The 14,223-nt window shown below is 31.4% G+C and overlaps 1 protein-coding gene across 2 annotated transcripts in view; it reads right to left on the bottom strand.

Moving 5' to 3' along the window:
• The window catches only part of LOC139485677 (torsin-1A-like), a 30,126-nt gene extending 17,756 nt beyond the window's left edge, over positions 1 to 12,370 (bottom strand). The window contains exons 1-5 of one of the 2 annotated variants that reach the window (XM_071270312.1): positions 11,951 to 12,370; positions 10,244 to 10,509; positions 9,251 to 9,426; positions 7,883 to 8,010; positions 1,407 to 1,922 (exon numbers count right to left, since the gene is read on the bottom strand). In XM_071270312.1, coding sequence (XP_071126413.1) covers positions 1,702 to 1,922; positions 7,883 to 8,010; positions 9,251 to 9,426; positions 10,244 to 10,509; positions 11,951 to 12,140 — 981 coding nt within the window. In that variant the 5' untranslated portion in view covers positions 12,141 to 12,370 and the 3' untranslated portion in view covers positions 1,407 to 1,701. Of the gene's footprint in view, positions 1 to 1,406; positions 1,923 to 7,882; positions 8,011 to 9,250; positions 9,427 to 10,243; positions 10,510 to 11,950 lie in introns of those variants that run through there. The other variant, XM_071270311.1, reaches the window with a different exon arrangement.
• Positions 12,371 to 14,223: the final 1,853 nt, after the last annotated feature.

Below are 14,223 nucleotides of genomic sequence, written 5' to 3'. Positions count from 1 at the left end.
GTGTGCACTTATATCGGTCAACGGAAGAATTATACCTTGACTATGGGGATAATGATAGCTTTTTGAATTTAAATCGCACCACTTTTTAACACTGCCACAGAAATTCTGTATACTTACTTAATTGAAGTACTTTTATTCATTTTGAATATATTTGATGACCATATACTTTTTTTGCTATTTGTAGTAATTCAAAGTCACTAGTGCTAGTAGGTATTTTATTATGCAGTGAATACAACATTTCCAAATTTTTAAACATAAATGGGTTATTTTTCGGTTTAAAACATTCCGATCTAGTATCATATCTAACCAGGAGTCGTTCTAGATCTCATTCCCGATACAATCTTCAAAGAGGTAAAATGAAAACAAATGATTTCATTGTTGTAACTTTTAAGTTTCATGAACTGCATAAACATAATTTTCTGATGCTTTTGCGCACCATCCTTACTGACAATCTCCATGTCAAAACGTTTTAATTACGATATACATGATATACTAGTAGTCTACCTCAATGTTGATTGAATTCAACTACGAAACCCTACTTACTACTTCGTTTAGTTAAACTAGAATGATATATTTTATGAAAGATTAGCAATATGCAGTTTTCTACATGACGAATCCCTGGTAATTAAGAACCAGGTACTTTCTCTAAGGTGCCTGTGTTAGTGGAGTTATTGTTAACAGCGTGTGCTATATTATTGTTGAAAAAAAAGTAATGATGATTTCCTGTCTCAATCAGACTCGGTTTTAGTTTGTTACTCCGATTTTGTTTTTTGTCCATGAATTTATGAGTTTTGAACAGCGGTATACTACTGTTGCCTTTATTAATTGTATTTTTGTATTTGACGATATATTGCTATTTTATTACTGTACTGAGAGGTGGGTGACACGAGGGTGATTCTTTCTCCGATGTTTTTAAGGGTGTTTCACCAACCTTTTTATCTTTCTATACCCAGGATCCCAAGTTTTCCCCTTCTATTCCACATCCTAAATTTTCCGCCTTACATCCAATATCTTCATACAATGCACAGCCTGTTAAGCTGATGATGCTTACCGTTTACCTAAGTGACCTGTAATTACGAACACATATCATTTTTAATTTCTTATTTAAGTTCGTTAATTGTATCCTTGAACTACATGTGTCGTCCGTCCATCAGTCCTGCTTCAGGTTGAAGTTGTTAGTTAAAGTTTGTGGGCAGAAAAGGTTTTGATAAAGTTGGATTTGAAACAAAAAACACATGTCCCATATGGTAGAATGATCTTTCTAATTTTAATGCAAAATTAGAGTTTCGACCCCCAATGTCACGGTCAACTGAACATAGAAAATGATAGTTTTCGTGAGGCATTCGTGTACTATGAACACATTCTTGTTGTATACATGTTTTATAGATATATTTAAAAGACAGATATTAAGCTGTTTCATAACAGTTTTTATTAATTCTAAATACAGAAAGAAGCTGTTTTGCAGGCAGCAACACTTTTTGATCACACACAGAACGAAGTCTGTACAGATTAGAAAAAAAATAATATTCCTCACACTTTAAAGTCTATTCTAAGTTAAGCTAAATGTTTGAGTCATTAGTAGTCTAGAACGAATAAAAAAACGTGGACAATTATTGATGTATCATATTTTCTCTTTTTGGTTCATCTTCAATACATCAGCATAATCAGCTTTTTCTCCCATTACATAATCAACCTTTTCTTCTACCCTGAAAAGATTTTGTCTGTTTCATTTGGATAAAACTGGAGTTGCTCAGCAATTTCTTCAATTGTTTTAACCGGAATGTCCATGTAGTCTTTATAATACCTTTTCGCTAGAAGTTGAAGTTTAATGCAGTCAAACACATGCTCTTTTTCGATAGGTAGAAATGGGACGAATGCTGTGATAAGGTGATGGGATATGAGATCACTCTTGTAATATCCACCTGAAAGTAAAACGCATATTGTTTTTGTTTAAATTAGTTACAACGTAATTATAAGTTATACATGTGTGCGAAATTTCGTATTAAAGTGACAGCATTAACGTTTTAAAACTAGTTTATCATGGCAAAATTAAGGCCACATAAATACATAAATTTTCTCAACAATGAATAAACATAATTTTGCTAACCATTTCTTAATATTATGTGCAATGTACATATGGCTATTATTTGCATGAATAACAGACAGAACCACTTCATGGTCAGCTTGGACAAAATATACCAAACTGATAAAAATTGATATTCACTCCAAATGACATTCTACTTTAAATGCACAAAACAAACAAAATGCACACCTATTTTCAAAGCATAAGAAGATGTGTTGTGATTGCAATAGGAAGAATAAGAAGAAGAAGAAGAAGAAGAAGAAGAAGAAGAAGAAGAAGAAGAAGAAGAAGAAGAAGAAGAAGAAGAAGAAGAAGAAGAAGAAGAAGAAGAAGAAATTCTTTATTTAAAGAGGATAACTCAATTAGAACTAGTATAATTTACATTGAGGCCCTCAAACAAATTACATGCATATAGTTAACATTCATACATTAAAATACTATTAATATATATTATATTCTTCTAGAGATGTCCAATAAAATGACTTTACTCGACATAACTGACCTAACTCAACGTATTTCGTCCTATTGCATTGAAGCATGACACAGGGGAGAATGCACTGCATGCATGTTTTGCTCTTTGAACACGCATTTTTGCTTGAATAAATTTTATGTAAAAATAACTATTTTTTTTAATTTTTAAATATTTTGTCATTACATTTTGAATGATTTTATTGACACAAATATTATAGTAGAACAAGTAAGTTAGCAACTTGTAGTCAAATATACCCATCATTTCGTGTCATTTTACTTGACCCATATTTTGGTTCTTCTCAAATTATGATTTTTAATGCTTAGTCTGTTGCTGTGTGTGTTACATTTTAATGTTGTGTCGTTGTTCTCCTCTAATATTTAATGCGTGTCCCTCAGTTTTAGTTTATTACCCCGATTTTGTTTTTTGTCCATAGATTTATGAGTTTTGAACAGCGGCGAACTACTGTGGCCTTTATTCAATAACTACCAAGACAATGAATTTAGCATGAATGTATTAAAATAATGATTTTCGGAGCGAGAAAGTTGTCTTTTAGTTTTGTTAACGTTCAAAGCAGATTCAAACACAGCCGAATGTAAAACGTGCGCTCGACTATTTAAAAACAATTTCTTTAATTTAATAGAAGATAATTTGATTTGGGCAGACACTCATATAATATATATATTTATCAAATAGTACTGTTTCGTCTTTACCTATACTGACGAGGTTTTTGTATGTGCATTCGATGATACAGGGGTAGAGGGCGAATTTCCCACTTTTTGATTGCTAAATAATTCTGAAAATCTCATGTTTTCCACATTATCTATACAAATATTTAGGTTATAATCGTCCAAATTATGTTTGCATCGCTCCGCTCGTCAGTATCAGTTCAATTATCGGGGATACGGCAATAATCACAAATTGTATTGCACGAAATCAAACTTAAATGATTGTCGTTTGACTTTGATTAGTACTTTTTAAAAACAACAATGTCTGAAGTTAAGACATCTTACATGAGAAAAAAAAGTTTAAGGACTTACATGACCTAATACAGAAATGTGATACTGACGTGTAATATAATTGACATATATTCTTGTTTCTGCTATTTCTTATAATACAAATACTAGTATATACATCTATTTATTTATATTCCAAAAAACAAATCATCATGTATCTTTTGCAGATAAATTATCATTACATTTTATAGAAGGTTAGAAAATTCATAAAATCTGCTATACAGTTATGACCAATAATAGTCAAACAAACACCCTGTAAATAAACTCAGCATAGAAACCAGGACTAAATTTAGTATATACGCCAGACGCGCGTTTCGTCTACAAAAGACTCATCAGTGACGCTCGAATAAAAAAAATAAAATAAAAAGGCCAAATAAAGTACGAAGTTGAAGAGCATCGAGGACCACAATTCCTAAAAGTTTTGACAAATACAGCTAAGGTAATCTATGCCTGAGATAACAAAAGGTCTTGCTTTTCTAGACTCTCTGTGGATTTTATATACTTAATGTACAAAAAAACAAAAAAGTGATGTAGTATGATAGCCAATGAGGCAAATTTTCATAAGAGACCAAATGACACAGACATTTTAACAACTATAGGGCACTGTAATGCTTTCAACAATGAGCAAAGCCATCACAGCATAGTCAGCTGTAAGAAGTCACAAAATGACAAATTTAAAACAACTAAACCGAGAAAAATAACGGCCAAATTAATGTTAAAAGTTAACGAAAATCAAACAAAAAACGATAAGCACTGAATTACAGGCTCCTCATTTGGCACAGACACATTTATTCTAGGACAGTGGTGTAACAGTACAATATAAATGATCAATACTAAAAACAGGATAATTTTTCTCTATTTATTAGTTGTAGTTGTTTTTAAGATAATTTTCAGCAGCTGTGAATACTATCAGATAGGATATTAAGTTCATTTTGAAAAAACTAGGAATTGCTTTTTTTATGCTCGATTCATTCTCATGAGTCAATTTCCTTTCTGACTGTCTTAATAGTGACATGATCATTTGATTTTGATGATCTCTAATGGCTTTAACTTTGACATTTATTAAAACTAAGTAGCTTAGAGATGTATGCGTAAAATCTTGACATATATTGGCTAAAACATCTGATAAGAATTAAGCCTCAAGCTATAATACTTACGACTAAAAAGCCTCAAGTTATATTTGATACATGTACTTACGACGGAGATTTTGCCTCAAGGTATAATATCACTAATGATGATGGTGATATTGATGTATGTCTTATGACCAACGACAAATATTACATATATATTAAGGATGATGAAATAATAGTGATAAATTCATACACCTTTATGTACATGCCCAACACAAAGAATCGCATTTGCATTGCTATATAACAAGAGAGTGTAACCGCTATACAAAGACACACTTGTCTTCCTACGAGTAAACTTATACCGTACCTTCTTTTAATCGTGAATGCATCAAACCGAAAAAACAGTCTTAAAGCCATTCGATCATGGGGTCCAACGAAATAATTGAACCCGTATTCGAGGCTAGCCTGCTACCAGTCAATCCAATATACTAGTATGTAATTATGAATATAAAATGATTTTTTCGTGTATCACCTTTACTGGTTATCCTGTCCATGAATAGGTCGCAAAGTTTATATATATTTACCTCCGGAGCGAGACAAAAATTGAAACTATAAATATTCGCTAACTTAATCTATATATGTGATCTTTGTAGAATCCACTTCTAATTGGATAAGTAATAGAAAATTCCCGTAGGATTGAAGTGACATTGTAGCTGTCTCAAAAATTATAACAAGTATATAAATTGGCATTCGCATCTTCTTTTATTCAGAGATACTTGGGGACAGAATATTTTTAAATTGATACCATGAAAGACAACTCAAATGAATCGTATGATAGGTTAAGATACGTATACGTAAACGTACGTGGTCTTATGGCAGTGAAGTGTATGCAGGAATCTCAATAATCACGTGATATATATAGAAATCATGATATCTTTCGTTTTTTTAATCATCTTGGTAATACTGGATATTGATAAATTTTATTAGGTCTTTCCACTTTTCTGTGGAAAGACCTATTGTTTTTCTTCTGATTATTTTTTTTTTTTCTTCCGCCTAATTTTGTTCTTGCGATAAACATTGGTTTCGCAATATGTCGCTTAGATATTTTGTATATGATATCGAACAGTTTATGCGCTTTTGAAATTTACCCTGCGTAAACGAATACTTTTCTTTGTAGGAGTTATCTCCCCAAACACTGTTTTCCTTGTTAGCGCATCTCCTTCGCAACCGTTAAAGATTATGACAAATTTATTTTACAAAATTGCTCGTTATATCCTTGGCATGATTTGTCCTGTTTTGCCCGAAGCGATATGACCGCTCCATATGAGAGTTATTTCCCCTTATGCATCTGATATAAGTGATATGAATTTCTATCTTATAAATCATAAGTGATAGAGACCTAGGATCTTTTGATTTGAGGTTCTTGGTCCCAAAAAATAAAAATTAGGTCAAGGTCAAAGGTCAAGGTCATATTCTAATATTTGAATTTGGCTTATTTTCACTTATATCCAAAGACTGTATAAGATATCAACAAATTATTTTTACTAAATTGTTAGTTGCGACATGTCGTAAGATGTAAATTTTGATTGCAAGCGTACGTTGAATGTAAAAGGGAGTTTTCTCCCCTCTTGTATTTAAAAATACGCGTTTGGTGATATAACTCATTAACTAAATATAATTAAGACCTATGGTCTTTTGATTTGAGGTCCTTGGTTTATGACCTTGAAATTGATCTCAAGGTCATAGCTTAATTTGGCGTTCTAGATTTTGACCTTTGCTTTTATTCTATATGTATACATGATAAAGATATACAACTTTTAGAAAAAGGTATCAAACCATTTAACCTTGAAAAAAAACAACCGGAAATGACCTTTTGTAAACCGGAAGTAGCTATTTTTTTGTACTTTATTAATATAAAAGTATATAGAACCAGATATTTTTGGAATTAGTGTCAAGTAAATATTCAAATATAATCGGAAGTAACATTTTTCAAACCGGAAGTAACAAATTATCTCCCTTATTTAAAAAAAATGTATGGAAACAATATATTTTTGGAATCAGCTTACTAGGAGCTATCATTTGACGATTGAAATGACATTTTAAACTTAGTTTCACAACTTTTCATATCAAAATACATTGTTTTGATGGAAAGACCTTCAATTGTTCTCTGAACAATTGGTTTTTAATTATGAATGGGATTAATAGTTTAGGAATTGTTTGTTAAATCTTGAGTGACGCATTTAACAAACTTAATAGGTAAGCAATAACCGGTTCCGTTACATGCGTACGTCGAGTAAGATACGTATGTCATTTTATTGGAAATCTCTATTATGACGTGCTTCTTTCGTTTTATGAATAATCCCATTCTCTAAATTCAATATTTTTTTTTGGCACATGTGTATATTGACTACTGCATAATAATTAATTTTATCAAATGGGCATGCATTTAATATATTTCATTAACTTAAAACACTTCCAAACTCTAAAATGATGCATATGTTGTTACTTATTCATTTATCATGACTGTAAAGTGTTGCATTCCGAAATTAACATATTTGACCTGGATACGACAACCGTTCATGCTGGCTGTTCAAAAACTCCTCCCTCTGCAAAATCACAGTGCCAAATGTTTGCTTCTTTACAAACAAGAAAGGGAGGTTTATGGAAGAGCCTACACAACGGTTTACCCTTATACACATCGGACATAGAAATTACTTTGATTAATTGTCCTAATCAGAATCGAAATAATTGATGCCAGCTATACTTTATATTAACCCTCACTATCGCTCGGGCAAAAGTAATCACGAATATAATGCCTACCCATGTTAAAACTACAATTAAGTATAGTTTGCTTTAATTATTTCTTAAACAAAAGATAATAGCTAGCATTAACGTCTTGAACCGTCTTTATCCTCATGGTACCACATAATAAGTTATAAAAGGCCGTACATTACAAAAAAACCCAAAAAAAAACAAAAAAAAAAACAAACGAGAAATGATATGAAAGCAATAGAAAACAACAACTGAAGTAAATGTGTATGACTTTGGACAAGAACAAGAACATACAGAAAAATGCAAGGTACATCATGTTCACGGATGTCCAACCCTCCCCTAAGATTTGAAAGTGATGAAACGAGAAACTTTTATAAAAGCATATGTGTCAGATCGATACAAAGCACACCCAACCTTACAAAGTAAAACTCAAATTAGGCCTTTCTTATTTGAGAAATTAAGATTCACTCACTTCCTGCGGTACTAATAGCAGATTTTGCCATTGAAAATTCCAAATCCTTCAAATCAATTTCTGCACGCTTCTTGCCGTCATACCAGAAGTCAACCAGTTGTTTGTTTACCAGTGGAACAGCTGTGTTGCTAAAGAAATACAGTCATAGATTGTCTTTTGAGTTATGAAATAATTGTAATCATACATTAGTTGATCTTGTTGCTGATTGTTTCGAAAACTTAATAATCCTACTAGTCCTAGCAATATACTTCAAAGTCTTTTCAAACAACTATGAGGTATTATTCAGGATTTTTTATTCTTACTGAATATAATATGATAAAATATTGATATGTTTTGTTTTGCTTTCATCAATAGACTTCTTCAACAAAACTACGTTTAATCTACATTTGAAGAAAACAACACGTTATTCCTGTTCTTTTTTCGAAAGCACTTGGTTGAGGTTTCGAACTATCAAAACTATTCATGTCGATGTTAACAATAAATGTTCTTCGTTATATTAAAAAAACCTTTTTGTAGAAACGTAGAACATTTGCCAGAGATATTTGATTTTAAAAGTTTGAAAGGATATCAAAACATTAAAGTACAATATTCAAACATCGAACATAAACACTATAAACTTGAGTTGAGATTGAAACACATTTTCAAAATGACACGTGTTTGATAAATTAATGTCAATGAAATTATCCCTTGTTTCATATTAAAGCATTAGAAGTCTACATTTGCTATACTAGTTGAACAGAGTATGCTTGGCATTTAGTAAACTCATATACACCCTAAATAAGTGCGATAGGGGAATATCGCACAGAGGCTCATATAGAAAAACAATTTTGAATAGAAACGACCATTGTAAAATCTGAATAGCTCTTAATATCTATCACAGGTAGCAGGATTGTCATTTTATACGCCCGACGTGCGTTTCGTCCACACCAATGTAATTAGAAAGTCATAAACGAGACTGAGAAAAAAAAATATTATTAAGATATTTCCAGTCTTTCATTAATAGTTTAGACTAACCACGGCGGTAACTTCATGTCTGTGTAGACAATCATTTTGCAAACACGATCTATTCATCCTATATCCATAGTTCAGAAGGTATTATTTTAAACGTACAAAGCAACATTATACATAATTGTCTACAAAGCTTTTATTTATGGATATAACAGATGTTATCAAATAGTTCGTTTCTATGTGTGTTTGCGTTCGTTTTTATTTGCACTTCGGTGTTTATAATCCGGATTTGTTTGTTCTGTTAATCGATTTATGACTTTTTAAATACCGGTATACCAGTGTTGCCTTTATTTAACGATAATGTTAAAACCATAATGAAAGCTTTACACTACATTTCTAAAAAACATACATAAAAATTACCTCAAGAAAATGAAGATGGCTTTCCTATAAACGATGTTGTCAATGTGCTCGTGGTGATCCAGATATGGTTTTAATATATTTAAAAGATCAGGTGATAGCTTATCTACTTCGTCAAATATAAAGATGGATTGTCCGCATTGTTTTGTTTTGTCTTCTATTAATTTTCTGAGTTTAATCTGCAAAACAGTCAAAAGTTTTATTTTGATATGCACGAGTCTAATATATTAATCAGATGACGTGGTTTTGATTGGAATTGGAAACATCTCTAACGGAGACAACATGACATAGAAGTTATACTTAACGGCATTTAAGGCTATGAAACACCATGACGCATAGTAAGCTATAAAATGTTAAAAAGTTGAAAAACAAATCAAAATGGAAAACTAGATGTAACAAAAATGATGGATAAAACCTGGTTTTGTAGGGAGCTAAACCTTTAACTTGTATGACAAAAGCATCAAATTTCATTATATTTTCACAATCAGAACACATCCAAAAACGCATAATGTTGTGATAAACAAAATGTTAGTAAACAATTTTGACAGGATATAGGATAATGAGTGCTTATAACTGTTTGTAAATAATAATATATTATATATATATGTATATATTTTTAGTAATTTGTTTTTCATTTTTGAAAACAAAATCAATGTAAGTATCAATAAAGCGAAATTTAAAGATTTTACCAATGCATTAAATTGACAACCTTTAATAGTTATGTTATTCAAAGGATCAATTAGTTTATATGGATCCTTTCTAAATTTATGCGCTTTATATAAAACCATTATCGTAAAATTGGGATGTGATATTCATTTTTTCACTAGAACTACCCATAAAATGTTTGTTGATGCCTTTTATCATTGTCATACTTGATAAAAGGAAAACTAGTTTGAAACGAAATATATTTTATGCTATATACATATTATGACTATCTCATCACTGTTTTAACAATTTTATAGTTTAATGGCTGAATCCAATCAAATTGTACTACACCTTTTTGTTATCTGTAGTCTGTCTGTGTGAAAAATATCTAGAAGCTACAACCATATGTACAAACTGACTTTTGAAGCCTTGTCTGTACAAATGATTAACTAATATTTTGGTGATCAAAGTCTTGCCTGTTCCTGGTCCACCATGGAAGGAGAACGCCAAGGCTTTCGACGGGTTATCATCCATAAAGTGAGCATTAAGGTGATTCAAAACTGTCTTCACGGCGATGTGTTCTCCATAAACATTGGCATGCAAGGCATTCTTTAATTCTGGAATTACATTTTGTAAGAAGATGAAGAATGTAATGATAGCATCTTCAAATAATTAATTATAAGTTCTTGAGAATTATGTTTGTTGCTAGTAAAATTTATTTTGGTTTTCATGTTAGTCTTCCGTATAATTGAGTTCATTTAGATGCAGAAAACGTTGATTTGCAATAACAGGCCTCACAGCCCTACGATCTTTTTGTGCGTTTTAAAATAGACATAGTATATTTCTCCATTAAGGGAGGTTCGCAGCCCTTCATAGATTTGAACCTGTGACGTTTCCAAGGACACGAACTTTGTTTTGTATATATATTTGAAAAAAAAAATTATTATAATTTTGATTTTAATATGAATTTTAAAAGAAAAGTTTTAAGGTTTTAAATTCTACGTCGATACTTTATGTAGATTTCAACCGTCAACATAATTTGTTATGAAATACTAATTTATTGTCATAAAAGAGGTATGAAAGATACCAAAGGAACAATCAAACTCACAGATTAAAAACAAACTGACAACACCATGGCTTAAAAATAAAAAGACAAACAGACAGACAACAGTATACAAGACACAACATAGAAAATCAAAGACTAAGCCACACGAACCCCACCAAACACCGGGGTTGATCTCCGTCGCTCCGGAAAGGTAAGCAGATCCTGCCCACATGTGACACCTGTCGTGTTGTTTATGCTATTGCAAATCTGGTAAATAGTATAATTTGGTAGGTCACATTCGTGAATAGGGAAGGGATTGCAGGTACGACGTAAGGAACATATCCGATGTAATCTTTGAAACGGTTATTCCTTAACGGTGAACCAACTCGTGATCTTTTCTTACTTAGTTTAGTATGTTTAGACATCATACGCATACATAGTCAATCAAAACTGTAAAACGCTGTAAATAAAATTGTGAAAGATACGAGAATCAAAATTTTGTACACCAAACGGGTGTTTCGTTTTCAGAAGACTTATTATGCACTCTCGAATCAAAAGTACAAGTTTTTATGTATGCTATAATCCTTTTTAATCATACATGTTATTCTGCCATCAAATTTAATAACATAATATGAAAATGTTGGCATATTTTACCTTCAAAAAGAAAGTTATCAAGTTAATGTTGTAGGAAGAATGTACATACCACTAGTACTCAAATTAAAAATCCAATTCATAATGATAATTTAGTCAGGTATCAAATTTTCATGAGACAGAAAGTAATTATTTTAAAATCATTTATAAATCAACTTGCATTAACCATGTTAACCAGGAAAATTGTAATTGTTAAAAAGTTTATTTTTACAATATTTTGTCATGATGCTGCTGATTTTCTTTTTCCTCTGAGCATTATATCGCACAAACAACTTGGTTCGAATAGAGTCCGAAAAATCGTGTTTCTATGGTGGTAACACTTTATTAAAAGAAAAACAATATATGATAATCAAAATAGTTACCTGCCGTATCTAAATGAATCCATCTTTCATTGCAATTTTCGTTATATATGTTGTGAACTGAGATACTTAGGATCCAACCAGTGAAAAATAACGTTGCAAACCCTATGCTCGTTAATGTTGTAACCAAGCATTCACTTCCAACAAATAATTGAAAGAGGTTATGAATAGTGAGTTGATTGTTTCTCGGCATCCTACTGTATATCACTGTGTTGGCTTCCTGTATCTAAAGCGCCATTTTGAAGAAAAAAACAGGTTTCGAATATTAAAATATTAAATCGATTTTAAGTTAAATTTACTTTTGAAAAGTCCTGATATCTATTTTTAACATGTTTCACCACTAGTTTAAAGGTAACGTTAATAGAGTCTCAGGAACATATAATCAACAATGAAATCGTGTGTACTTATATCGGTTATTTCTTTAGTTTGGAAATATCTTACCTGTTCACGTCACAGTAGTATTATGTGGCCGATAGGGATATAATAATAGCATTTAGAATTTAAATCTCACCACCACTTTCTAGCAAAAAATCTGTATACTTACTTAATTGAAGTACTTTCATTATTATATTCAAAAACTAATTTGAATATGATTGATGACCGTTTACTTTTTGTGCTATTTTTAGAAACCTCATGTCTCTAGTGCTTGTAGGTCTTTTATCATGCAGTAACTACAAAATTTCGTTAAACTGTATATGAGCTCATATGCAGTATAACAAAATTAGAGATCTACATTTTAATTAAATTGTACATATATATTTTCGTTTTCTTTTGCGCACCATTCTTACTAACAATCTCCATGTCAACACGTTTTATTACGATATACATGGTGTACTAGAGGTCTTCCTCAATGTTGATATTATTCAACTACGAGTACCTACTTACCTGGTTATAGTTAAACTGGAATTGATCTATTTTATAAAAGGCTAGCAATATGCAGTTTTCTACATGAAGAATCCTTGAATTTATGGTACTTATGAAACGGGGACCTTCACTGGGGTGCCTGCATTAGTGGAGGTATTGTTAACAGCGTGTGATACATGGTTGTTAAAACAAAGACTGGTGAGTTCATGCCTCAATCCGATGCCACTGCTGGTCGACGTTTCGTCCCTGAGGGTATCACCAGCCCAGTAGTCAACACTTCGTTGTTGACATTAATATCAATAATGTCGCCATTTTTTAATAAATTTTCTGTTCATTTTGAAATTTTTGTGCAAAATACGGCTAAGGTATGTTATTCCTGGGATAAGAAAATCCTTAGTTTTTCGAAAAATGCAAAGTTTTGTGACGGGAAATTTATCAAAATAACCATATAATTGATATTCATGTCAACACCGAAGTGCTGATTAATCAAGTACGTATATGTAACCTTAACAAGAATGTTTGATTGTATTTTGTTTACCCATGAAAGTAATACATAGAAACCACTGCATTTTAATTTACATTTTACATTTTGAAAATATGTACTTGCTCAGAAATATTAATTTGTTTGATGAGAACCTCAAGTCACATCGAAACCTGCTAATAAAATATGTTTCAGGAATGTTAAGAATTGTCTTGTTGACAAAATAACTACGAAGGGACTCTTTTGAAATCAGTCTGTACAGAATAGAGATTAGAGGCTCTCAAGAGACTCTGTTGCTCACCTTGGTGCATATTAAACAATGGACACAGATAAATTCAGATAAAATTGTGTTTTGGTGATCGTGATGTGTTTGTAGATTTTACTTTACTGAACATTCTTGTTGCTACAATTATCTCTATCTATAATGAACTTGGCCCAGTAATTACAGTGGAAAATAATTTCTAAAAAATTTACAAAAATTTACAAAAATTTATGAAAATTGTTAGAAAATTTCTATAAAGGGCAATAACTCCTAAAGGGGTCAACTGACAATTTTGGTCATGTTGACTTTTTTGTAGATTTTACTTTCCTGAACATTATTGCTATTTACAGTTTATCTCTATCTATAATATCATTCAATATAATAACCAAAAACTGCAAAAATTCCTTAAAATTACTAATTCTGGGGCAGCAATCCAACAATGGTTTGTCTGTTTTGTCTGAAAATTTCAGGGCAAATATATCTTGAACTGATATACAATTTAACCCCATGTCAGATTAGCTCTAAATGCTTTGGTTTCAGAGTTATAAGTCAAAATCTACATTTTATCCCTATGTTCTATTTTTAGCCATGGCAGCCATCTTAGTTGTTTGGCTTGGTCACGCCACACATTTTTTAAACTAGATACCCCAATGATGATTGTGGGCAAGT

The sequence above is a fragment of the Mytilus edulis genome, chromosome 8 (assembly GCF_963676685.1).
Source record: "Mytilus edulis chromosome 8, xbMytEdul2.2, whole genome shotgun sequence".
Classification (NCBI taxonomy): Eukaryota; Metazoa; Mollusca; class Bivalvia; order Mytilida; family Mytilidae; genus Mytilus; species Mytilus edulis.
Note: the sequence above shows the minus strand (reverse complement) of the source record. Positions and strands in the feature narration are given on the sequence as shown.